Source organism: Saccostrea cucullata, unplaced genomic scaffold (assembly GCF_032062105.1).
Source record: "Saccostrea cucullata isolate Sc308-1 unplaced genomic scaffold, CSIRO_AGI_Scuc_v1 ctg2026, whole genome shotgun sequence".
In the NCBI taxonomy this organism is placed as follows: Eukaryota; Metazoa; Mollusca; class Bivalvia; order Ostreida; family Ostreidae; genus Saccostrea; species Saccostrea cuccullata.
Window position 1 is genome coordinate 56,648 of NW_026938431.1, and position 27,277 is coordinate 83,924.

At 34.5% G+C, this 27,277-nt stretch overlaps 2 protein-coding genes across 2 annotated transcripts; one reads left to right on the forward strand and one right to left on the reverse strand.

Moving 5' to 3' along the window:
- Positions 1-66: 66 nt before the first annotated feature.
- Positions 67-23,168, reverse strand: LOC134250236 (ral GTPase-activating protein subunit beta-like). Its single transcript, XM_062732592.1, has 29 exons — positions 23,029-23,168; positions 22,481-22,760; positions 21,948-22,155; positions 21,248-21,412; positions 17,128-17,361; positions 16,513-16,773; positions 16,056-16,190; positions 15,555-15,764; positions 14,950-15,191; positions 14,362-14,504; positions 14,001-14,119; positions 12,536-12,664; positions 12,316-12,414; positions 11,847-11,948; positions 9,912-10,279; positions 9,398-9,454; positions 6,456-6,566; positions 6,080-6,260; positions 5,644-5,735; positions 5,413-5,537; positions 4,765-4,944; positions 3,700-3,772; positions 3,394-3,567; positions 3,108-3,246; positions 2,590-2,727; positions 2,074-2,316; positions 1,804-1,954; positions 1,553-1,669; positions 67-1,082 (listed from the first exon to the last, which is right to left on the reverse strand). Exons 2-29 carry the CDS (start codon positions 22,682-22,684, stop codon positions 965-967), a joined length of 4,518 nt encoding a protein of 1,505 aa, XP_062588576.1. The 5' UTR covers positions 22,685-22,760; positions 23,029-23,168; the 3' UTR covers positions 67-964.
- On the forward strand, positions 23,162-27,277 carry LOC134250231 (uncharacterized; the record flags this gene model as incomplete). Its single annotated transcript, XM_062732581.1, has 9 exons — positions 23,162-23,202; positions 24,828-24,956; positions 25,176-25,295; positions 25,396-25,482; positions 25,641-25,675; positions 25,790-25,901; positions 26,690-26,751; positions 26,864-26,912; positions 27,204-27,277. Coding segments are annotated over exons 1-9 (692 nt in total), but the record flags the coding sequence as incomplete, so codon positions are not given.

The following is a 27,277-nucleotide window of genomic DNA, read 5'->3' on the forward strand; positions in this document are numbered from 1 at the left end:
TAAGAAAATGGCAGATTATTTCTAAATGTCTACATTATGAATTGGCAGATACGGAAATCAAAGAAAAAATGGTACATGTACTTTAATACATCATTTATTGAAAAACAACATAAAAGAATTACATTGTCAGTTATTGCACACAATTTAAATTTCATATGTTGAATAATGATAAATTATGATATGAATATAAATAAATACAAGTATTCAAATATTTGCATACACGACTTTTTCCAACATAAAACTTTCATAAATTACACCTTTTCTACAGATCTCTTATAATGTGTGTAAATTTATTCACAAACTTTGCACTTGAAAGTGTACTAGATGTAATAATAGACAGAGGTGAAAGTCAAGTCTTAACCAAACTTTTAACATGTTTCATGAATAAATTCTGAATGATAGAAAACAACAGAAATTAAAATGCAGAAAAAAATTGTGATTCAATCAGGCAGAAATATGCATTTCAAAAAAAAATAAATAAAAACAAAAAAAAAAAAAAAATTAAGAGGAAAAAACATTTTTTACTAGTCTTTACATGGGTACTTAAGATTTTATTCCTCTAGGTTAGTGTAAATGCATCACTATAACAGCATATACTATTATTGTATTCTGGTGCACTTAATTTCTGAAAAAAAAAATAGGAATGAAAAAATGTCACACAATTAACAAAATATGGAGTAAAAAATGAATTCATTTACAGCACATGTATGCTTAAAAGAGTGTATTCCACATCAATTTTTATTATATCACATGCAACACAAATAGCACCTTAAATATCAATTTAAATAAAAATCTTAATCTTTTGCATTGACTAGTCCATTAACATTTTCAATCAACATGTTGACAATGTTAGTCATTAAGTGACAATATTCACAGACTACATATTGACATCAGTAAAAGAATCACAAAAGAGACATCACACTTGTACTTGGCCCTCGGTAAATTTTCTGCTCTCAGGTGTCTGTCACTTGTGGACATCCTGGAACAGAGCAGTGTAGAACTCCGACTCGGTCATCTTCAGATGATATTTCTCAACTGTCTCCTGGATTTTGATTTTCCTCCTAACATGGGGAGGCTGATACCTGTCGGTGGTGGATCAAATAGTTAGTAAAACAACCCACTATAGAGCAATAACATATCAGGTGTGGATCAAACAGTTAGAGAAACAACTCACTAAGAAGCTCTATATCTTGTCAGGGATGAATGAGAGAGTTAGCAAAACAACCCACTTTAGAGCAATAACTTATTGTGGGTGGATCAAAGAGTTAAAGAAACAACTAACTATAGAGCAATAATCTGTCTGGTGTGGATCAAAGAGTTAGAGAAACAACCCACTATACAGTAATAACCTGTCAGGCAAGGATCTAATCTAAAGAGCCATAGCCATAACCTGTCAGGTGAAGTCACAGAAATATATCAAAGAACTGGACAATGCAGTATCCTCACCAAATTGATCAATAAATAAATTTGAGAAAATAAATATATTCTGGCCTTTCTAAGCTTATTACCGGTACTTATACATGGTGCAAGATCAGAATCTACAAGGACTTACGAGTCACTCTCCAGCCGTTTTCGGCGCCCGATGTTGATGGCTGTTTGCCTGACCATAGAACCCAGTGTCCTCCTGCTGACCACCATACCGTCCACTAGAGGGATCGCCATGGAGATTCTGTAAACATAAACAATGTTTTTAATTTTACCGATGTTTTCTTGCATGTTAATTTTCTACAAATTCTGGTTCTATTCACTATTCTTGTGGAAAGAGGGGTTGGGGGAGTTCCAATATAATAAATCATGACTTGCCTTCCAGTGTTCCCTTCCATATGGATGCGGAACAGTCCGTTTTGTAGAGCGTGGATAAAGATGATGAAGATATCCTTATCTTGTCTCATAGAAGAACTGCTGGTGGCTGAGTACTGTTCTAGTCCAGTGCTGGTCATAGGCAGCAAATCTCCTGTATCAGACAAAACACCAATCCTTAACTAACTCTGTGTTGATCAAATCCTTTTTCTTGCTCATTGTTAAATGAACAGAGAATGTATGAAGTTTAGAAATTTTAAAGGCATATCAAACCTGTAGGGAAATTTTCATGGTCCTCAAAGTTTTCCAGCCAAACAACAAAGATTTTCGTATCGGGTCCAATGGTGACTGTAGAGGATCGTCCGAATCTACGTGCGCGGAAGGTCGGGGCATCATGAGGGGAGTTAGGACTGTCAGTTCCTTTACTGCGGGGCTCCCCCAGCTGTCTCTCCAGGGACAGGGTAGTGGGCTTAGTTACATCTCCATTTATATTGAGAGTGATCTGAGGTGACTTGTCTTAAAATACAAATGTGTAAGTGTACATTTATTTTATCTGGGTTACTAAGATGGTGTAACTTTTTGTTTTGATTTATATACACGGTTTAATGTACAAATATACATATATATGTGTGAATAATAAAACAAAAATAATCATCTAACAATCAAAAACTATGATATTATATTATATGAAGTTTTTCTTAAGTTATCTTACTGAAAAATATTCTTTTAGCTTCCTTTTTCCTAATCAATTGTAACATTAATTCAACAGCAAAATAGAAATTTAAGTACCTCCGTCGTTCTGCAGCCTGTTGAATGTGTCGAGGGAGGGAACAACAAAAGCTACTTCTGAGGACACGTCCGCCCAGTACAGGACCTGCTGCTGCCCGTCATAGATACTGCCACCAGTACCCACTGGAGGGGCATTGTCTACAACAGGAATCCTTCATTGAAATTTACATTTCTAATCCCTTTAAACAGGTTTTCTTACTTACAATAAAGCTCATATTTTGTGATTAGTGAGGAAAATATCATGAAACATTATCATAGAAAATCTATATAATTATGCCTGTTTGTTTTCATGTACGTAACTCTTTTATAGAAACAGCCAGACTCCGCTCAGGTGGGATCTCATCTAACTTGGATAAAATGATAACAAAAAATTGGACAAACCTGTAACCTTATTTCCATAATCTTTCAATTACTTTTATTGAAAGACTCTCTGTTGTTACTTTTCAATTACATGTACGTTTAATAACATGAGCTGTGACTCAGGATAATATATTTCCGACACAAATTTGTACACTTACCCTGGATATCTTCAGGTTGTGAGATTTTCCAGCTGGTACTAATGTGACCGGTCCACCCCGCATGTTTCTTGACATCCACAGGCCAACCCAGAGAGTGTAGAAACTCCAGGAACTGGATCTGAATGGTGTGTTGTGATCCCTACAAGTATAAAGAGTACACAGCAAGTTACATTGGAAAAGTTTTAATCTGACCCAATTTTTAAATCTAAAATGATTGCTTTCCAGACTTCACTTTTACTTTTATACAACATACTACAGAAAAATGAAAAACTGCTGACAAGCTTACCACATTGCGTAAAATATCTCGAGCCACTCGCTGGCCTGACTTGACATAAAACACATGAACCGTGTCATTGTCACGGGCCACAATTGTATCCAGCATCTCAAGGTCATTGGCAAGGCCGGGGTTTGTGGTATCCAAGGTAACCAAAGATGGAGGAAGGCTGGTATTGCTTTGTTCCTACAATAAATGACCCACAATTAAATTCAAAATATACATGTATATAAGAAATACATGTATGTATCATATGTACATGAACTATAAAAGCATGTTTTTATTGTCTTGGTATTGAACTTTGACCTCTGACCTTACCTTGAGAGCATCTAGTGACAAGAACCCATAGTGAGACAGAAAGAGACGGGCTGCCTGAAACTCCTCCGTAATCCTAAAGAAAATAAAGATTAAGTCAGCAAGGGGACAAAACTCTCTATCTCAATTTTACACTATTTATACTGATATAAAAATGACCTTAATGTCCTTGCAATAGGCTCTTGCATGAGCACACTGAATGATTACAATTGATGAACTTTGATGGAAATAAATACAAATGTTAACAAACTTACTTTGGAGGTTTACATTCTGTGTTTACAGACTTACTTAGGAGGTTGACATTCCGTGTTTACAGACTTACTTAGGAAGTTTACATTCCGTGTCTCAGTTTACAGACTTACTTAGGAGGTTTACATTCCGTGCCTCGGTTAACAGACTTACTTAGGAGGTTTACATTCCGTGCCTCGGTTTACAGACTGACTTTGGAGGTTTACATTCCCTGCCTCGGTTTACAGACTGACTTTGGATGTTTACATTCCGTGCTTCGGTTTACAGACTTACTTTGGAGGTTTACATTCCGTGCCTGGGTTTACAGACTTACTTTGGAGGTTTACATTTTGTGTCTTAGTTTACATACTTAGGAGGTTTACATTCCGTGTTTACAGACTTACTTAGGAGGTTTACATTCCGTGTCTCGGTTTACAGACTTACTTAGGAGGTTTACATTCCCTGTTTACAGACTTACTTTGGAGGTTTACATTCCATGTCTCGGTTTACAGACTAACTTAGGAGGTTTACATTCCGTGTCTCGGTTTACAGACTTACTTTGGAGGTTTACATTCCGTGCCTCAGTTTACAGACTTACTTTGGAGGTTTACATTCTGTGTTTACAGACTTACTTTGGAGGTTTACATTCTTTGGAGGTTTACATTTTGTATTTACAGACTTACTTTGGAGGTTTACATTCAGTGTCTCGGTTTACAGACTTACTTAGGTTTACATTTTGTGTCTCGGTTTACAGACTTACTTAGGAGGTTTACATTCTGTGTCTCGGTTTACAAACTTACTTTGGAGGTTTACATTCTGTGTCTCGGTTTACAGACTTACTTTGGAGGTTTACATTCCGTGTCTCGGTTGGGGAAGGACATTTTCTGCATCTCCTGCTGTTTTTTCTGACTAATCTGAGCCTCATACTGAGCCTGCTTCTCCATAAAGGACTTGAGTTTGTTAAGCTCGGGACGTTTCTCATCAGTCACCAGTGACTCCAGACTAGGAATGCTCTTGTCTCTACAAAATTAACTAAATTTACGAAAAAGAACTTCCTCTTTTATAGTTCAAATCATGCATCAAGAATTTGTGGTATCTCTGTTTTCCAAATGGATTTTTTTAAAAAGTTGTTCAAAAACAATTACTAGTATTAATGAAATGGGAAAGTCCTAAATTGATTACTCCTAAGCATTAGAATTCGGATTGAACCAAAACATCATAATTTTCCAAATATTTCAATACAAATTTTCAATGAAAATCTATTAATCTTTTCTTTAATAGATATATTCCACAAATATTAAAGAATATGTATATTTTGTCTCTTAAATCAAGACATCAAATCCATAGTTTGGACTGGTTTGACACATGCTTACAAAACTATCTGTGATGCTAATTTTGAGGAGATGAAAGAAATATGTGTGTTTGAGTGACAAGGATTACAACTATTGAGAGATTGGATTTTATCTTCATCATCAGAAAACTTCTTACGCTTTGGTCAGGGTCACCAAGTCAACGGATTCCGGGAAGTGACGAGGTTTGACATTGTGACGGGTCCCAACATTCTCAACAGGAAGAGGTCGTCCTGGGTCAACCAAATGGGACTTAGACGATCCCTAATAAATAACGTTAAAAAAAGCTTCAATAAAATGAAATTCAGTGTAAAATATCTTATGTAAGGTGAATTTATTTTAGTGTTAAATGTTGTCCATAAAAACTTACTCTCTTGACCCTGGGGGAGTGTCTAAGCTGCATGACCCAGGCATGTCGACCAAAGGGTCCCCTAATCAGGGCAGTCACTGTGGGTAAGGGGTCTGAAATTGTTTCATTTAAAAATAAATCAGAATATGCAAAGAGAAGCAAAAAGTAGTAATAGTTGACCAAATTACAGAGAAGATGCAAGATTTCCTAGTGAACTTTAATATACTGTAAACTAACTTTTATTCGCGATTACTTTATTTTGCGATTTAGCTAGTTTGCGACGATTAATTTTTCACGACTAAGCTTTTTTTTTTATCTGTTGTTAATAGAAACAAAGACTTTAAGGATCGGTTCACGGTGAGAAATATTGGCGATGATGAGGCTCTTGCAAAAATTTCTCGCACGCGAATAATAGTTGGTTTACAGTATATTGGTTTTACTGATATTAAATTGGTACCCTCTATATTTCCTAGAGGTTGTTCCAGCAGTCCCACAATGATGGAGTTTTCCAGGACGTAATATCTGAACGGTGACCCATGCTCAGGGAGACTACTGTTTCCTTTGGCGTACTTCAACAGAGATTTCTCATCCAGCAGCGAAAACAGGGACTCGGGGCCACAGGGAGGGGGGAATGCACCCTGAAATTAATTTATAAAAAAATATTTTAAAGTTGACATCATTCAAAGAGCAAACAAATAAAAGATGAAAAAAGTTCATAGAATTTTTTGAAAGTTGACATTATTCAAATAACAAACAAATAAAACAAGAAAGAACTTTATTGAAATTGTTTGAAAGAAAGTCTAAAAAAATTCTATTTTGAAGTGAAGACTGACCACGTGTTGTATGATACAGGTCAGTAACCCTTCTGCGGCCTCTTGGACTCGTTTGGATGCTGGTTGTCTCTGTTTGTCCTGTTTAAATTTTGGTGGGTCACTTGCTCGGTTCTGAAACACAAGTCAATGTTGTTTCAGGTAAAGAAAAAGGATTATCCATTTACTGGTACTACAAATGAGGTCTCAGGTGTATTTTTAAAAATCTAAAATGTATTTTTAAAAAAAATCTATTTAAAAAAATACAGAAAATAAAATGTTACTTGTTATACCATTAAAAACACACAAGTTAGCAAAATATCAATAACATATGTATTATTTTCTCATTAATATATTATGTTTTACAGATAGATGGATAAGTTTCTTTCAGACAATTGGAGTGTGTCTGGTTCACACCTTTAATCTTCTTTTGGGAAATGTCACACAAGACATCCAAAAAACAAAAATAATAACATTCTTAAATATTTGTTCAAAATTTCTTTTACCGAACTGTTGACCTTATCACCAGATGCTATTACATGTATCGTGAATGTATTTTGAACAACTTCTTTTCAATTAATTCCACCTTAAAATTTTCTTTTGATTGTTAAGCTAAACTTTCTGTTGTCTCAGTGCTAATATTTTTCATACTGGTTTTATAAAAAACCTAAAATTTATAATTAATTTTTAATGACATATTCTGACCTAGAAAATGAGACAAAAATATACTAGTAACATACTGTACATGTATATAATTTGGGGGTACATTTAGCGCAATAAATGGATAAGGAGTTGTTGGCATTATTATGAATTAGTGCTACACGTGTCCGTATAGTATATTGGACCGGTATTTGTAAATAATTTAATTTTGATTGTAACGCGTCATTTGATTGGATAAAAAATTAATCTAAATTGTATAATCTGGTTTGCTTACGTCACAATGACTTATGTCAAAATCGTATCAATCTGCTTGACGTTACGTTTAAAATATGAACAATTTGAAGGTGTTTTAAAATGAGAAATTGTCTTGTTTTATATTCTTAATGATTGAAAATTAAATTATGAGGAATGAATTAAATAGCAACCCAAATTATACAGCTGTAACCTGGGTTGGACCAGTTTACGCTTTTTTATAAACCGCTTCGCGGTTTATAAAGCGTAAACTGTCCCAACCCAGATTATGATTTAGATTGCTATTTAATTCATTCCTTAAATGATTTCATCTTTGTCTGTGCCAAAGTTGCTAAAATATGAAGCCCACTTTTTTGAGTTCACATAAAATATTAAGATTATGTCTTAGATGACTGTTTGAATCAAGTATAGACAACCTTCTGATAAATGTCAGAAAACACGGACCATGCTATAAGATTGATTCTACATGATGCAGATCTGATCTAGCTTAACAGGCATTACCTCACTAATCAACATATACTTCTATAGTAAAAATTAACTTCCAGCAATCATTTCCTTCTAAACCATTCCTTGTACAAGTTGACTAGCCTTCATAGTCATGCACATGCTTAGGGCGTTCAAGATTTCACATGCCTACTTTATATCAACCTAATATACGGATACTTTCCAGAAAGAGGGTGAGGATGGGTGGGTTTTTTGGGGGAGGGGATGTTCTGTGTATGTTTGATGTGTTTATATAAGAATTTTTTTTCCAAAGTTTCTTAAATCAGTAGACTATTTATTCAGAAAATTGGGTAATAAATTTGAATTTTTTACTTATCAATAGAATATTTAATGAAAACCTCAACATCATTGTATCAAAAAATAGGTAATTATCTGACATCATGCTACTATTGAGCCATGAATCAATGAATTCTTGCATATGATAAATTACTAAAAGTACTGATTAGCTTTGTTATTATTTCATAGTAAGTAAAATACAATATGAATGACATTTTATTCAATAAATTTATAGATATCATAATGCAATGCAATAGAAAATTTATATACTCAAATTCAACAAAGCTGATACCTTATAATATTTTTCTGTTCCCTTTCAAAATTTAAAGAGTGTCTTGTAAAATAAGGAACCCCCCTTCCCCCTTATAAGTTCTAACTACAGGGTGTAGTGTAGACTGTGAAGAGGTCAAGCTAAAGTTTTGCCATCTCTAAGCTTGTTTGCCTGGTGCATTGCACACAGAAGGTTTTATGAAGAGCTCTATTTAAAGTTACCACAGGCTTGCTTGTTTGGTGTATACATCACACAGAGAAAGTTTTATGAAGAGCTCTAGCTAAAGTTACCACCTCTAAGCTTGTTTGCTTGGTGTATCGCACAGAAAAGGTTTTATGGAACACTGATGGTACAGACTTGCTGCGTCCAATTTTCTATAAAGCAGGAAAAATGCACAGGAAAAAAATGTATTCATTTGTGTGTGGAAATCTAGGAAAGTGAACTAGATCAAATGCTTGCAAATCACTTCAATCTTAAAACTTTCATAAAGAATGCAATATTAGATAAAATATTATTAAAGCCAAAAATTAACACATGATGCAGTAATCAAAAATGCATATGCTCATTATGAAGAATGCAGTGCATTGTTTTTAGCATTACAGTGTATTATCTATTTATTGTTAGATTCACTGCAAACAATGATGCAATGTAGTAAAAAATGCTGGATCGAGTCGCACAAAGGCATTTTAATTTAAATGACAGTTAACAATACATTGTACCATGTTTATTTTTAATATCAATTTTGCACTAAATTAACTGTCAGTTAAATTTTTATACTTTTCATCCAACTGAATCCAGTTACATGTAATTACTTAGGCATGAATTGTGCAGAGAGTGAATAAATATCACCATGTTGATGATATAATATTAAAGCAATCCAATGAAGTACTCTGAAGAAGTGAATACATATGAATCAGCTTTACAAAAATTGATGTCGAAGCTAAGCGAAGAACTCAGCCAGAAGGCGCAGTATTAAAGGTAAACATCTAACTACAACCTGTACCTGAACTGATGGGGGAAATTTTGTTTCTTTTAATTGCACAGTCTGAATTTCGGGTTTCTGAAATAAACACATGCCTCATACATGTACCAAATTAATGGTGTCAGTTGGTAAGCATTGGACATTGTTATATTGCCAAGAAAAAGAAGTGCAAGGCTAGCATTTTTAATTCATAAAAGAAAATGTCAATATTTATCTCTTTCTCTAAATTTTCATCAGCTTGCGATTAAATTAATTTAGAATATAGTTTATAATCATTACAGTGTATTATCCAAGATCCAAGAATTTAGCAACATATTATAATGCAAGTCTGTCATTGCATGCATTAAATTAAGGAAAATATGCTTAAAGGACAAGTATTAACAGAAATCAAACACTAAAACAATTTACACAACAAATACGTCACATTTAACGGTCTACAAATAAATCCAACTTAGGGCACATGTGGTGTGCTGTACATAACAGTGCACATAACACAGACAACATTAGCTATGGTGACGTGACTTTTGATAATTACCTGTGACTTGGACCCTGAGATTCCGAGCTCTACGACTTCTAAGACAACATGGAGGCACTCCTTGTCATACAGCAGCCGACTGTGTTCCACCAGCCACAGTGTGAGGCATCGGAAGGCGGCGACTATCGTACTGTGGAGGTCCTTAGAGTGGGCCGGGGCAGGGCGATTACACTGCTGGACAATAAACTCACAGATCCACTTCACCGTACACTTACACATCATCAGATTGGGGGGGCTGATCACCAGTTTAGCCAGACCAGACAAGATCTCCATGGCCGCCAGGGCGCTGTTAAGGTCTGATTTCCATTGGGACATCAGGCGGTGACATATCAAGGCCACGGCTTCACCAAACAAACCGTATGCTGAATCTGTCAGAGAAAGAAAACACAACATATCAAGGCCGCGGCTTCACCGAACAAACCATACACTGAATCTGTGCACACACAGTCCTTACTATCATCAAAGTGATTACATCATAGTATATAGTTGAGAAAGCTCATATAGGCTTTGCCTGTTGTCCAATCTGTTTATGTGTAATTAAATAATAAAATATGTTCAAACTGATAAAATCATTAATCTCAAAAGTCTGCTTTACAAGAGGCCCATGGGCCACATCGCTCACCTGAGCACTAAGGGTAGGAAAAAGTAGAAAATGGCTTTTTATTGTAAAGTTTAAATCCAAAAGTAGTCCCATGACCAATCATGGATTTGCTAATTTTAGAGAATGATTTTTCAAGAATTTTCCTATATATATCTTTAAAAACCATTTTGGCCCAGCCCTACCCCTAGGGGTCAGGATTTGAACAAACTTGAATCTACACTACTTGAGCTTCTGAATTACTGTTTAAAGAATTTTCCTATATACTATGTAGTACACCTGAACATGAATCTGTCTTGAGAAGAAGATTTTTAAAGAATTTCCCTATATATTTCTATGTAAAAAGAAAACTACAAAACATATAAATATGATGAATTATGGCTTTGTCACAGAAGAAGATTTTTAAAAAATTTTCCTATATATTTCTATGTAAAACTTTGGTCGGCCATTTTGGCCCCGCCCTAATGAAACAAACGTGAGCATGCTCCCATATAAATATGATGAATTATGGCTTTGTCATTCTTGAGAAGAAGATTTTTAAGGATTTTCCTATATATTTCTATGTAAAACTTTGGTCGGCCATTTTGGCCCCGCCCTACCCCCGGGGGTCATGATTTGAACAAAGTTGAATCTACACTCCTGAGCATGCTCCCATATAAATATGATGAATTATGGCTTTGTCATTCTTGAGAAGAAGATTTTTAAAGATTTTTCCTATATATTTCTATGTAAAACTTTGGTCGGCCATTTTGGCCCCGCCCTACCCCCGGGGGTCATGATTTTAACAAACTTGAATCTTACTGAGCATGCTCCCATATAAATATTGAATTATGGCTTTGTCATTCTTGAGAAGAAGATTTTTAAAGATATATATTTCTATGTAGCCCTACCCCTGGGGGTCATGATTTGAACAAACTTGAAAAACCTGAGCATGTGATGAATTATGGCTTTGTCATTCTTGAGAAGAAGATTTTTAAAGATTTTTCCTATATACTATGTAAAACAGTCCTTATTGAACAAATCATACAAACATCTGCCAAAAGAGAAATTTTGGTTACAATGCACAAATAAAATATGTCACATTTACAATTTACAAAAATCCAACTTAGACAACACATACTGTACATAACAGTGCACACAAGACATACAGCGTTAGCTAAGGTTAGTTTAATTTTAACACTTAGAATAGAAGCTGTAGTACAAAACAAATATGTCACATTTACAATCAACAAAAATCCAACCCAGACAACACATACTGTACATAATAGTCCACACACATGCAGCATTAGCTATGGTTAGGTAAATTTTAACAGTTAGAAGAGAAGCTATCGGGGTACCTATGTCATGCGCTGAGTTTCCCAGTCTGTGATACGATCCCTCCTTAAAACTGGACTCTGAGGACGAAGTCTTCAGGCTCGCCTGACTGTTGTCTGAGAAGACTGTAGAGAGATCACACAAACGTTTTATTACTAGTACTTTATTACCTGATTCATGTTCAGCTGAACCTCTGTCATCAAGATGCTTTTCTTCTCATGTAAATGAAGTGTCAAGATTACTGAAGATTATGGATTTCTGAAACATGCCTTTCATAACTGGTAGATTTAATTGTAAATTTTGTTCATCACATGTTTTGTTGGAAGGTGAAGCACCGCAATTTATAGAAGCTTAACTACACATGAATATCACACAATGAACTTTGGACACTGATATATTAAGTGACATGAACTCTAAACATAAACATAGATACAGGAGAAACATGTACACCACACAGCAAACTCTGTACACAAATAGAGGAGTAATATTTACCAGGATTGTCGGAGTCCACACTGATCTCGTGCGGCTGAAAAGTTGTTTGCTCTGCTGCCTCACAAACGGCCATGTCCTCCACCAGTAACATCAAACCTCCTGTCAACCAAACACAAGTAAAAGTCAACAGCATTAACTTACAGGCTACTCAGTATTTACATTATAACTTAAAATTTAAATTCAAATCCATTCCATGTTATCTTCAGAATTTTTACAATACCCAGTAACATCTGTGTGTTGGTGGAGTCTGTCGTGGTCTTTAGAGCCCCTATAATCATGTCCAGGATCTTCCTCTTCAGAGATATAAAGGTAATGAGCTGTACCTCAGTGTCTGTGCTGGATACAATATCTGTAAAGAAAATGGATTCTTCAACCTATCTATATAAATACAGTGTACAGCCTAACAGGGTTCTCCACATTTGAAAATTTAACCAGGAGGAAGCTGCACAAAGGCTAAATGTGACCGAAAACGTGTTAGACTTCCTTACCCTCATTAATCAAAGATTGATTTTACACAATTTTTAAACTTAACCACTGCAACACCAAATGTTGAAATAACCAACACTTTTAAAAGCTAAAAAAAATTATGACTAAACTGAAATAAAAATGATTATTTATATTACTTCACAAATGTACCAATATTTGCCCCAAACTGTAGTTACCTTTTGAAGGAATTTAAAGAAAAACTTTTGAAACAGTAACCATGGCAATTTTATTCAGAAACTAAAAATTATAAGAATTGTTGAAGCCTGTTGTATGAAATGTTTTGTTTGAATATGACTAAATCTGATGAATGGGTAGTATTTCATTTTAAGCTCACACAAAAATGAACATTTGGACCAATGTCCCTTTTTCTAATGTTCTATTTTTCTAGAAATTGCATTTTTCACCAAGTTTACTCCTTTGTTTACTTCTCCACGTGTCCCAGTGCTAAAAATAGCACCACGCTACGTTTCATTAAAACTGGAAATAACTCTAAAACTAAGATGGCGATTGACACTTGTGTACATTTTATTAGAAAGATAATATAGTTAAAACTTTAAAATCAGACCATGAGAAATTGTTTAAATACAGAGGAATATGAAATTTTGAAAGTATCTTTTTCTCGCACAGAAACTTGAATCGCATGCATGACGATTATCATCGCGCCTCGTAATTGTCATCTTTTATAAACCCGTTATCTATTAATCATGTTGTGAACATGTTGAAGTCCCCAAAATTATTAATGGGCCACCATGGTTAAACCCCTTGTGGAGAACCCTGGTGTATAGTGATCATTTTGAAACTTGTTGAGCCATTTCACAATTTCCCCTAAAAATGTTTAGTTTCTTGATGTAAAGTAGTGGTAGGCAGTTGCCTCTTAGGACGAGGTCCCTCAAATGTAATGGACAGATGTACATAAAGTAGAGAGTTAAACTATTAGATATTTAGGTCCACGAGATGCGACAATGGGGGGGGGGGGGGGGGGGTGGTGGTACAGTACCTACGTCTACTAGTGAAGTCCTTGAGGGGTGAGGGGTATGTGGGCAGTACTTATTTCAAAGGTGAGACGGTGGGAAGGGAATGAGTTGGCAGTACCTAACTCTGAGCGAGGTCAGAGGAGAGAAGTGGGAGCATTAGTATTACTTACCTCTGATGGTGAGATCTTTGAAGTGGAGAGATGGGGGTGGGGGGTTAGTACTTACCTCTGATGGTGAGGTCTTTGAAGTGGAGGGGTAGACAGAGGGTGGTCAACAGCAGGTTAATACAGGCCCTCTGTAGATCTACATTCTTAAAGTCTATTGAACTACTGGTGTCATTCAACCTGAAATAAAAACAATTCTGTGAATACAAACTAAAACATATTTCAAAGAATTTAGATGGAATTCTTTAAATGTGTTTTTTTCACATACTGAATTGCCTTCTAAAATCAAATGGAATTCAGAAAGTTTGTTTTTATCACAATTGCTCTTGATATAACTAGATGTCATTGAGCAACCAGATTAATATTAAATTTTCTAGTTGTTCAGAAAAGATGATGAAATTAGAGTATGATACAGAACTTACTTGTATTTATTAGGGAGATCATTAAGCACTAACTGAATAGCATCCAATATGTGTGGGAGTAATATCTGCACTCCATCTAAGTCCACTCGTAAAATATCACAGCTATTAAAAAGAACACTGGCTAGCACTTGTCCACTCATATACTGAAACCAAACAAATATCACAGTATAACAAAATCAGTCAAAACTACATTGAAATTCAGTGTAAAGTTCGTATCTTGAACATGGATATCTCAAATACAATGGATATGCTTAAATCAGTGAAAACAATATTGAAATCAAGTTGAAGTTCGGTATCTTGTACATGGATATCTTGAATACCATAGATATGTCAAAGTGTGCTGGAAGTCCTAACCACATTTTCATTATGCATGTACATGTATATTTAACATCATTACCTCCAAATTATAAATGTGTAAAGTTTTTTCTTTGGCCTTTCAAGTTTGAAAAATAACGAGAATTGATAATAATTCTCGATCAGTTTAGATCTGAATCATAGAGGTTCATCACATAAATATACAAAATATAAAGAGAGACTATAACTGATTTGTTCAAAAGCTTAGTAAAATTACCATATCAATAAGCTTACCTCTTCTGAGGTCTGTAGACCATAATACATGGCTAGATAGAATCTAGAGTAGTACACTGGCAGGATGCTCTCCCCTGTTTTATGTGCACAGAAGATTCTACAGAGTGTCCCCAGGGCCTCAGCACGCCCATTCTCGTACGTGTTGTCGCACACCATAATAGAGTCTGAGTGGAAGTCTAACGACACGGAATTCCTACGTGAGTCTGTCAGAGAACTGGACCGCCGCTCAGAGTGGATAGAACCTGAGGAAAGGTTCATATGAACTTGTAAAATATGTATCCTTAAATCAAATCATGACTGTTAACAATATACAATAATCAAATACTTAATTATAAGTACTTTAAATATATTTTTGGTCTCGTCATAACTGTTAACATTTACTCTGATGTAAAGTTATTAATTTAATGTCAACAGAACTTAAATTTCAATTAACATTCCTCCCCTTGTCACTTCCTGTGTGGTTTAATCACAACACCTGCTTCTGAAATGAGGTTTGTAGTGGAGAAGGTGATTAAAGCGCATGACCCACATAAATGTAGGAATAAATGGAAGCCATTCTAGACAACAAGACAGAATCCTTCTACAATGAGAAATGTGTTCTGTACCTTGTTCTGGCACTATTTTGTGGCAGTTGTGAAATTTGACCCTGGCTAGAGCTGCGTCAAACAACCAGGCCCCAAACAGATGAAGAATACTGTCACACCTGGGGCGCGTGGGGGCCAAGGACTGCCGGGGCTCGTAGAAGATCAGGCTGGACAGCATCGGGGTCGAGGACTTCGGCGCAGTCACTGAGGTGTTGGCTGCTTTTGAGCTTCCTGTAAAGTAATTAAATAAAGTATTAACTTGGAGAACAGTCAATCTACCTTGTGTTACTTTTTATTCCATTATAAACAAGTGTATTTACCATTTACCTACATGTACCTTTAGTCATTTATGGTTACCTTGATTTATTCACAATGAAAATGTATCTATTAAATGACTCCTTCATGAAAAGTATTCACAAGTACATATAATTGCTGTTCAGTACAGTACTGCAAGGAACTGCCTTTGACTGCAATGGATTGCACATCATGTAAATCACACAACCTGACAAATTTTGTGCCTACCTTTGTTTGACGAGCTGAATACAGATATGGGTCGGCCGGACTTCCTCTGACCCGGGGGTGTGGACGGGATGTTCAGTTTACTGCTACTGGTGGACACCACCTGATCCTCATACCTGTTCTGGGTCTGGGGAATACCTGAGAAAGAAACATTCAATTATTGGGAAAAGCTCATCATGTACAGATGTACATCACAAATTGATAAAATCATAATGTAACGTTAGAATATGGTAAAATTAGCAATTTTTTGTCTACATTGATTTTTGTCCTTTTACAATTTCTGTGTTAAAACTGGAAAACAAAATTGCATTAAGGGTAAACCTAATGCATGTGTATTTAAGGAATCAACAATGATGCACAAAATAATGTATTAATTACAAAACCATAACCATACATGTCTTAGTTAACTAATACACATACAAGTATAATCAATGGAACATAGCTATAGAATTGTTCTAACCTAGGAAGGCATTGACCATCACAGATACGCCTTTCATGGCCTTGTAGAAAATAATCGGCAGTTTCTGTAGACACTCGTGCTGCGTAGGATCTATCAACGTGTCGCTGTTCATGGCGGCCTGCATGAATTTGTGGGTTTTCCCGATGATCTCAGGGCGACACATGTCTACAGGATTTTGGATGATGTGGAGAAATCTGAACCAGCACTGAGCGATACAGTCGTAGGTCATGGCAGAGGGTATCAGGAGGGCCTCCTCATCAGCTGTAACAGAAAGGTGTCAAATTATAAAAAGGTACATACTTTGAAGCATGCATGCCATAACATATGTAAGTCATTAATTATACACAAATGCTAAAATACATATACATGTATAGTCAAACTTTACTATCTCAAACTCCATGGGATCAAACAGAGATATCTGAGAATTCAAGATAATGCAGGGTAAAATACTTTTAAAAAATATTTGGGGATTTCCTAAACAATTTTGAGCTGTAAATTAAATAACACACAAATATTCTATTTCAAAAGTTTGAGAAATGACCCTAACATGAGAATTAAAGTATCATTGATCATGTTGATACTGTCAAGTTATCTCATTTGACCATTAAAACTTACTGAGTGTGAGTTTGGGGTAGTCCGGCCCCTGGGTGAAGCCCAGTACGTGAGAGGTCAGGGCGTGGTTTACTTTATGCCACTGCACCACCAGGGACTCGTGGTGCCTCCAGCTGATACACATGGCGCGGAATGTCTTCCAGAGGGAGGGGGAGGGGAAACATTTGTGACAGGCCAGGAGCCAGATCTCAAATAGGACACTGAGGACTCGCTCACACAGCTGGTCACCGATATCATCTGGTTATAAAGAAATATAACAAGCTGTTAGTGTATATATCACAATAATGAAATATAACTGGCAATTACAATTATATTGCTCAAAAAGAGGTTCTGAGGAAAACTTTTTTTTGCACTTTCACACTTGCAAATAATTTTGCCTCATTTAAAATTTGCCCTTTCACAATTCTGTTTCAGAAATTAGACTGTGTTTTTTGAATCTGCCCGGTCTTCAGTTTGTCCACCAATTAGAGGGGCAAATGAAATCAGGTCAAACTTTTACACTACAGTATACAGTAGGTCACTCAAACAAGCATGACTTTTCCAATGCCAATTAATTTCTCTATAGATGTATCAAACTCTTATTATTTTGTTTTAAAGCATAAATATAAGATAAACCAGTGAATGCGCAGAATGGTGAGGGAATCACAACAAATTAATCATAAATATTTCACTTGGTACCACAAGGCTACAGGAAAACATGGACAGTCAAAGAATACACTGCTTACCCCAAAGAATGTCAGTGTTAGCAAAATTAAGGTTAAGCTGCATACAGATTGAACGTAATTTGGGAATTTCATCATTTAATGTCCTAGTAACATGACAGGAAAGCAGACAATATACTGAGTATGTATATGTTCTTAGAAGAATCACTGATGCAGGTTTACTTTACTTCTAGAATTCTAAGTGGACCAGTCATGCCAAAAATATAGGTCAAATGCAGCATCAATGCAAATTTAGTCAAGATTAGGTCCTGTTTTCAAAACTTGACCCCCAAACCCAAAGAGTTGACAACAGATGTAAACAGATAAGGTTTTACAACAAAGTCATCTCCACTGTAAAAACAATAGGGTTGCACCATATAAAATGACAAATATTGTATATCGTCTTATCAAATCAAGTAATTCTACTTAATTGGCATTAACCTTAACAAATAAAATCTCGCTAAATCTTTATAATTATATTTGCACAGAAGCAAAGTAAGCCTTCCTGAATACAGAGATAAAGTAAATGAATATTGATGAAAGATAGCACATGATTCTTATAAAAATGAAAGCAATTCTGCAGCTACAAGCTAAAAATATTCATAGTTTTGTTTTTTTTTTCACAACATTCTGCAGTATATGTAATTACAAGCTTGGTGGTGTTAAATTTAATCTGTCTGTTAATTTGCATCAAAAGTTTGTAAGAACTGATTATAAACTAAGAAAACAAGGAATTATTAGAGTTGTTAACAAAATAAGCAAGGCACACTTTTGACTTATTCACTCAACCTTTTCATTCACTTGACCTTTCCTCCATTTCATCTGTACATACAGGTATATGACTTTGTCTATTTGTAGCATAAATGCAATCATTTGCTACACTGGATTTCATTAGACTTTCATTGACAAAGCTAATACTTTTCCTGAGTTTAATCAGCATTCAAGACAGAAAATGTTTTTAGCTCTCTTAATAGACAACGTACTATCTGGATAAACTAATAGGGCAGAATAAAACCACCATAATTTATAGCACTGTCTAAAATAACTGACAGGGAATTAATACAAATTAATTAATATGATGAGACAACTAAACATAGTGTTTTGTTATTTTCAGATAAAAATTTGCTTTTAAACCAATAATTTATAAGCACTTTCCCCAAGGTAAGCAGAAAATAACAGCAACAAAATGCAGATATCGGTAAAAGCAAAGTATAAAATCAAAACATGAAATATACATGTACCTGTAAAAAATACAAGAAGTGAAATTTACATGTATCCGATTTAGTCAGTTGTTACGAGAAACAAATCTTCATTTATCCCTTAATTAATTTCTATTTCTTCTAGTACTGTAAATCATTTTTTATTCGCGAGAACTTTATTTTCGCGTAATTACGCGATACGGTATGGTCGCGAAAATTTCATTCTCGGGTATAGTATAATTCCTTAAGATTATATAGAGCAATGATTCCCATTATTCAACCAATTTAAAATTTTTATATTTGCTATTTTGAATTAGAAATCATTATTTTTCTGAAGTATATATCTTTAAAAAAAATTATTTGGTGATTTTCCACCAAATATTTCTGCAAAAATGGTAAGTGATCTACAGGCCTATCGTATATATAGAGCAATGACCACTATTCGTGAAAATTTTGTCTCGTTAATGAAGAGTCAATGACTATCTCTCGAAAATAAGGTGTTGCAAAAATTAAGTGATCTACAGTATATATTCTATTTAGAAACCACAATTAAAATCTTAATATTAATCATACTATAAATAATTGATTTAAAGTTTAATTTTCAAAATAAACCTCTTAGACTAATGATTTTGAAAAGTGTTCAACAAAACTTAAAGGAATGCATTCATTTTGAAGAATTTTTTTTATTATCTAGTGTGCTATAGCATTTTGTAATGTTTATTAATTTATTTATATATTGTATATACATGTATATCATGTATATATTGCAAGTGCTTGTTGCTAAATCATTTTGATAGAGCAAATGATGTAAGCTGTACTATATAAATGCATACATGTTAAAATTGCAATTTTTCAGAAGCATGTTTTATTTATGGTCACTTAAATATGGGTGACATATTTAATTATACTTGTACGTACATAATATTGATTTGTATGTATTGTGATTTTACGTGTTTTCAAATTCGTTATTTGCTGTTAGTTTAAATCCAAACTGAGTGCTTTAATTGGCTAGCCAATCCAAAAGGTCTAAAAGTGTGTGAGAGTTTTGTGTGCTGAAATGAATCACCATACACACCAAAAATGTACAGAAAACTTACATGAACTTAATCCCGAATCGTCTGCATTAACAAAAAGATAAGCATGCATGTCAGTCATCTCCAATGTAAACAATGCATTAACATTAAGCCGAGAGTTCAAAGGTCAGCCAACGCGTGCCTTATAGTCAGGCGTGACTGTGAAAAAAGATTGCCATCAAAAATTGAAGCAGAATTGAAGATTCTTGTGTCAACAAAAACAAAGAATGGAACTTGTTAGTGAATTAACAGTTAACAGATTGAACAGATGAAATAAATGTTGCAATATAGTAAATAAAAATTTTTGAAAGAGTTATTATCTGGAAGGGAGCAAAGTGTTTTAAATAAAAGAAATTGGTTTCTTTTAAAAATGCAGCATCTCATGAAAGAATGGGAAATAATGTCAAATTACAGGCATTTAATTCACATGATTGACAGTGAATTAAACTAAAAACTTTAAAATAGAAATGACAGCAAAGTTGAACATACATGTACATTTAACTATAAAAGTTAGTGGAGACAAATATTTTAAAGTATGATTATGTATTCATTGTCTATCTAATAATTTTAAATACACTGCAATATGTGTTGCTTTCTGCATACTGGAACAAACTATAGGACTAAACATGAATGTCAAAATAAAAATCAATTTAAGCCTACAGCACTTCTTAACTTCAGGGCAAAATGAGGAGAAATTATCAAAAGTTTGTCTAGAATTCAATGTATAGCTGCATTGAAATGTTATGGTACCATATCATTTATATCATATGGTATCATACTATTCGATCCTTAATGGTACAAACCTGATCTACTACTACTAATAATAATCAAGCTGTTTTATAATTCGATCAGTACTACTCATATCTTAAGATACATACAGATAATAAATATACATGTAATATACAAGAATTTTACTACTGTATATAATTAGATTTATAATCTACAACAGACTACTAAGAAGTTAGGAAAGACCCACAATCACCAAATCATGACAATCTAAAGTACATTCATAAAAAATTCAAGTTTCTTTGCATGTATAGGTATAAAATATTAACATAGCAGATAGCTACAAACATGAATGTGCTTATTAAAAACATTATTTGTCTTGAATAAAAGGATTTATCAACATATAAGAGTATTCCCCCTTTACCTTTTTCTAACGGTGGTGACAATAAGCTGTCATTGGCTGCCAACAGGAACTTCAGCAATGTTTCCCATGATTCCCTAGACAACATGGTGGATTCCTTAGCGATGGCCTGGATTTGTCTCAGAACGCGGTGACAGAAGACTGCTTGCTTCCTTACACTGTCAACATCTGGCAAAGAGATTAGGATCCATTATGAATTACACAATTTTTTTTCCTTTTTCAAAGTACTAACATTTGCAAAATATTTTATCTCAATATCTCAAACTCATGGATATCTCAGAGTTTTTACCAGAGGGCTGTTCAACAGAGTGAGTGCTTGCAAACATTTCTTTTGGAGGTCTCAAGAATTTTGGCAAACGCTCGCAAACTTTTGCTCTGTTGAACAGGCCCCTGGTTCCATCCAGTTCGAGATAATGAGATTAGACTGTATTATCTGTAAATCTCTCTATTAATGTTAAACACTAATATTCATTGTATATGTACACCTGGATATCAGGCATTCAAAAAATTGACACCATGGCTATCACAAAGTCAATTTAAAATCCCGATCACTTTTTCTTTTATCAATATCTCAAACTCATGGATATCTACAAGTTTTTACTTGGTTCAAAGAAGTTCAAAATAATGAGATTTCACTACAGTATATCATCTGTAATATCAATGAGATTTGACTGGATTATCTGTAAATCTCTCTTGTATATACCTGACCCTGGTCGAGGTACAAATAGATTAAGGAGATGGTGAATCATGTCCTGTATGTAGGGATCAGGGTCATCCTTGAGGGGCTGGGGGACGGACTCCTGGTGAGGGGAGGGGGGCATACAGGCTGAGAGCCAGATACAGTACACATTGACACACTCCTTAATGGTGTCCAACTCTGTCAGTGGAAGACTCAGGCCATAACACAGCACCTGAAAATATAGGTCATAATTAATAGTTCATGTAGGAATCCATTGTAAAAAGTTAGATAAAACTAGCCATCTGATAAAGTTGAACTTAGAATCTTGAACATTGATATCTTGAATATCACAGATACATATCTCAAAGTGATTTGGAATTCGCAACCTTTTATACCCTTTACTCTTTCAGTATTTTACCCTTTTAATTTGATAATCGGAAAACCTTAGGTATATCCAATATTTTTACTTGTTTCAATCAAGTTTGAGATAACGAGGTTTGACTGTACTTATACTTATAAATACCCAAGCAAAGAATACCATTTTATGATTTACTTACTTCCATGGTCCATTTGACCTCCTTGTCAGAATCAAGCTGACAGGGTTCATGGTTGTTGGCAGCGATGCTGAGGCTGGTTACAATGTGTTTCACCACCGAGGTAGCGACAGTGGTACCGACTGAAGCTGGGAATTTGTGGAGGACGCTCTGGTTTGCTTTGTCACACTGAATCTCATCCTGGAGGGAGGACCACTCAGAATACATGGTCAAACCTCCCCTAATGTTCTACACGGTCCACAACATTACTCTCTCACATTTGTCAAACTATTTGAACTGTCATCTGAAATAATGCAATAAAAGTTTAACTGTGTCGAAAAAATATATCAAGTTTTTCTCAACTAATTTACAAAGCCTTAAAATTAATAAAATATGCAATGTACATGGTGTCTATTAAATTCTATGACCATCTGCATAAAAGCGTTATGTCATGGAACAAAATACAGAATAAAACTTGACAGAGGACAGAGGAAATTATGGTTACTGTATACAATCAGCAAAATAAAATTTCTATAGCCCCTTTTCAATCTTTCATTGCTTTTTGTATCTACCATTTGATAAATATCTGCTAATTTAACAGGAAATCTGGTGTCAGGACATTTACGATTTCTTCAAAACATGAAAAATTACTAGTACATCCTATCCGTCTGAAAATTTTTAGTAAAACCAAAACTTCCGGATAGAGGGCGTTCTCATCCAATATGGCTGCGCCCATGAATGGAAAAGTAAGTTGCTGAGGAAAAAAATCTTTGATTACACTTATCGTTCTTTAACATGTCAAAATATGCGTCACCTATGATATAGTCTTACGAATGAGAGAAATATCGTGGATGTAGGGATGTGGACAAGCATCTTTCTATCACTATCAGGCGATGTTTCTGTTTGTCTACAAAAACTAAAACCTTGCCCATAACTTTTGATTAGTTGGAGTAGCTGCAGATCTGTAGCTCTCCGAAAATTATATATTGATAGACCGGAGAGCTACAGAGCCACCCATTGAAAAAACTGTATATTTATTGCGCACAAAAAAATGCGCTCGGTTCTCGATTTTTTTCTCCATGTTTTTAAAATTGTAACCTCAAAATATTACTAACCGTGTGTTCCTAACATATTTTTTGACTCTTTCCACAACAAAACATTCCTCATAATTGTTGTTAATAGTCCTCCTAGCCCTGATATTGCAATCATCGAACATTTCGCTTGTTTATACTGCCATTTTGGTTTCAAAGATAATTCGGTCCAATATGCTTCGTTCAGACGTCAACTACGAGAGAACTTGATAAAGGAGAGAGGAATTTTTTGAAATCTTCCATTTTTGCAATTGAGGTAAGAATTTGGAAGAATTAATAAAAAATCGAGCGCACTTTTTTGTGCGCAATAAATATACAGTTTTTTCAATGGGTGGCACTGTAGCTCTCCGGTCTATCAATAATTTTTTTTTCTGAGAGCTACAGATCTGCAGCTATAGTTGGAGCAGAGAAATAATTAATGTTATTTATGTCTCCGGTTGAAGGTATGGGCCAGTATAACACCGACCCTGGTGTTTAAACGACAATAAAAATTTCAAAATTTCACCAAACATTAACCTTGGGCAATAACTTTTGAACAGATGCTGCTAGAGATTTTATGATTTATGTGCATTTTTGGTTACACTTTCCTTGAGTACAAGTTTATCTTTTTAAAAAGATAAGTGAGCTAGCGCCTTAGCAAATTTTAAACACAGAAAGGAAGGTCCATGATCGTCTAAGCACAACCCAGTTTGGTTGTGCATAGACGTAAAAAAAAAATCTCCCTTGTCTTTGTTTAGAACAATCAGATAATGACTCGGACTTTTCCGTCAGAAAAAAGAGATAAAATTTGAAGTATTACAATTAAATAGTTATCTTTAAAGTATAAGCTACAGAATAAATAAACATAGTTATTTCATGATACAAAAAAATTGTTATCGTACGGTCTATCTATAGTAGTTTTCCCAGAATGCACGACCGTGAAGCCGAGCATGTGTATTCAAGGAATTTGGATTAACGTAGTTGCTAGCACTCGAGAGCACTAGAAATTCAAAATTTTTACCCTTAGACCTTGTTCTTAGAGTTTGACCTACTTTAAAAGAAAACTTTAACCTTGACACAAGAAATACACATCTAAACAACCTGACTCACCACCTTAATTATTCTCAGTCTGTATGATAATTTAGTGTCTCTGCATGTTGACAGTTTTTCAGTACATGGTTCTGTGTAATCATTTAGTTTCTCTGTTGATAGATTTTCAGTACATGATCCTTTGTAATAATCTCTGTTGACTGTTTTTCAGTACATTATTTTTTGTGATTATTTAGTATCTCTGTGGACAGTTTTTCAGTACAGATCCAGCAGAGATTAAGGACATAGTCCTCCTCCTGACCCAGAATGGACTTTGTCCTCGCTGTGTCCTCCGGTTCCTGGGAGAGGGGGATACTGCAGTGTTCAGAGCCTCCAACCAGGTAATCATGTCTATATACCGAATTTTCCATCCCCCTTATTTTACTGACATTGTGAGGTATAATTTTATGAAGATACCAGTATAATGTTTTATATATTTTATATTAAGTGGTAGATCATCTTTTTAAAACTAGCCATCCATTGATCATAACATAAACTGCATGCTTTGTAAATCAACAGAAAAAACTGACTTATCACTATACCTTATTGGTTCCCCTTAGGAATTGACCCAGAAAGTAATATCATTGACAGATGGTCAGGAGGATCTATTTACCTCCCTTCCGTGTCCTGCCTGTCTGGGAATTCTCCAGGTGTACCTAGAGGAAGAGTTTCTTAACAGAGTAAGTGAACAAATATTAAACAGATCTTAGTAAACTTTTAATTTTTGTATTTAGTACCTATATGAACTGTCTATAAATTCTACTTTGCTGTATTTTACAGATTGTGGAGACAGTGAAATCCAGTGATCATCAGTTCAAGACATTCATTTGTTCACTGACTACACCAGTGTGTTCACTTCTTAGAGAGGTATGTAACTGAAGATCAAGATATGTATTTAATGTATATATCTTCTTTTATAGATTTAAAGGATTTCATTTACATATACATGTAATTTGTATATATTATGCAACAGGAAAAAGTTGTTTTAACTTGTTTCATTATAAAACCTCTATCTTTTGTTTTAGCATGCTTTCCTTCTGATGCTAAATGAAAAGTTTAAGTGAGTACATTTTACCTGGCCATTTCCAAATTCTCCATCATTGTGTCCATTCCATTATCCCTGATTGTGATATGAGGCTTGGATTACTTATAAGAACTATGTGTCTGTTTTCAGATCTCTGTATGAGTGTAAGTTGATAGAGGACATAGCGTCAGTTAAGGATGTATGGAAATGGAGGAGTGGTCCTATTTTAGCAGCGGCTCTAAATGCACCTTTTGAATTCAAGGTTAATTTTACATTATCACTTAACTGTCTGTTTGTATTACAGGGATTGAATAGTAACAGATACAATTAAAAAACACAATGCATGTACTTACTGTAAAGATTAAAATTTTACATACAGAAAGTATTTGTAAAGTAATGGTTTGAATTGTGCATTTTAAATACTGAATGATTGAGCAGTTTCTTTTTCTTTGGAGAGGTCCATTTTGAAGTATATATAGAACTTTCCCGAACTTTGTTGCACATGTATTAAGGATGCACACTACCAAAACATTTGTGTAGTGTGCAACTTTGCATTACTTTAGGGATAAAAATTGAGGTGAGCTCTGTAACATTTGATTAGGCCCCAAAAAATCAATCCATAGTTTCTCAGGCACCGCCCGCATCAGTTCAAAAACGGCCGCATTGATCAATTTTATTGACATATTGAAAAGGGAAATAACTGAATTTTCTATTTTTCCAAGTTGAAAAAGTAAATCGAGTTATTCCCCTTTTCATAAATGCTAAGAAAGATGTTTTTAGTCCTTCTAAATCCAAAGCATTTTATCGGTTGACTTTTAAATAAATATTTGTAATAACATTATTTAATGTTTAATACACATTATAAATAATTTCAGAAAATAAAACTTAAGAATTAGTATATATTATCATTTACTGCACAAATGACTTACAAAAAAAAAAAAAAAAAAAATGCCTGCCTGCCACAGGCAGGAATTTTGAATTTTGAATTTTTTGGCCTGAGAAACTATTAATTAATTTTTTTTGGCCTTACCAGTGTTTTTATTTTTGTAGAGCAAGTTTGACATTATTCTCAACTTTACTTATGACAAGTCGGACAAGGAATGCACCTTCTTGTATGTATTCAATAACAAAAGTAATTCATTCAAGTGATTGTAGTTTTTGTCCATTGATACAACTTCTTCCTGTCTCTAACATCATTTTGATTTATCTGTAAAATTCCTGTAGGTCCTACCACAGTCCAGCATTATTCAGGAAAAGGAAAAACCAACAAAAGGTAAATTTGAATGTAAATGTAGGTTTAATTGAATTTGAATTCTTATCACTTATAATGACAGCAGTAATGTGATAGACTTTTAACATCTAGACCGTGTTGCAAATCTACATGTTTAATTTACTGGTGGTGGTGGTGGTAGGGGGGGGGAGGGGGTTATACTTATATTTAAAGATACTGTGTTCATGATGACTTACTAATAGATGATAATTGTTGTGATAAAAAAGTCTATATTATCAAAGAATTTTAATTATGTAAATTTACATTACCATAAAACTTTCCTCAATTTTGTAGAATTATGGAGATACCTACACAAGGACTAATGTAGCCAAAGTTTTATCTGACATCACAGATGGATATTTCAGAAG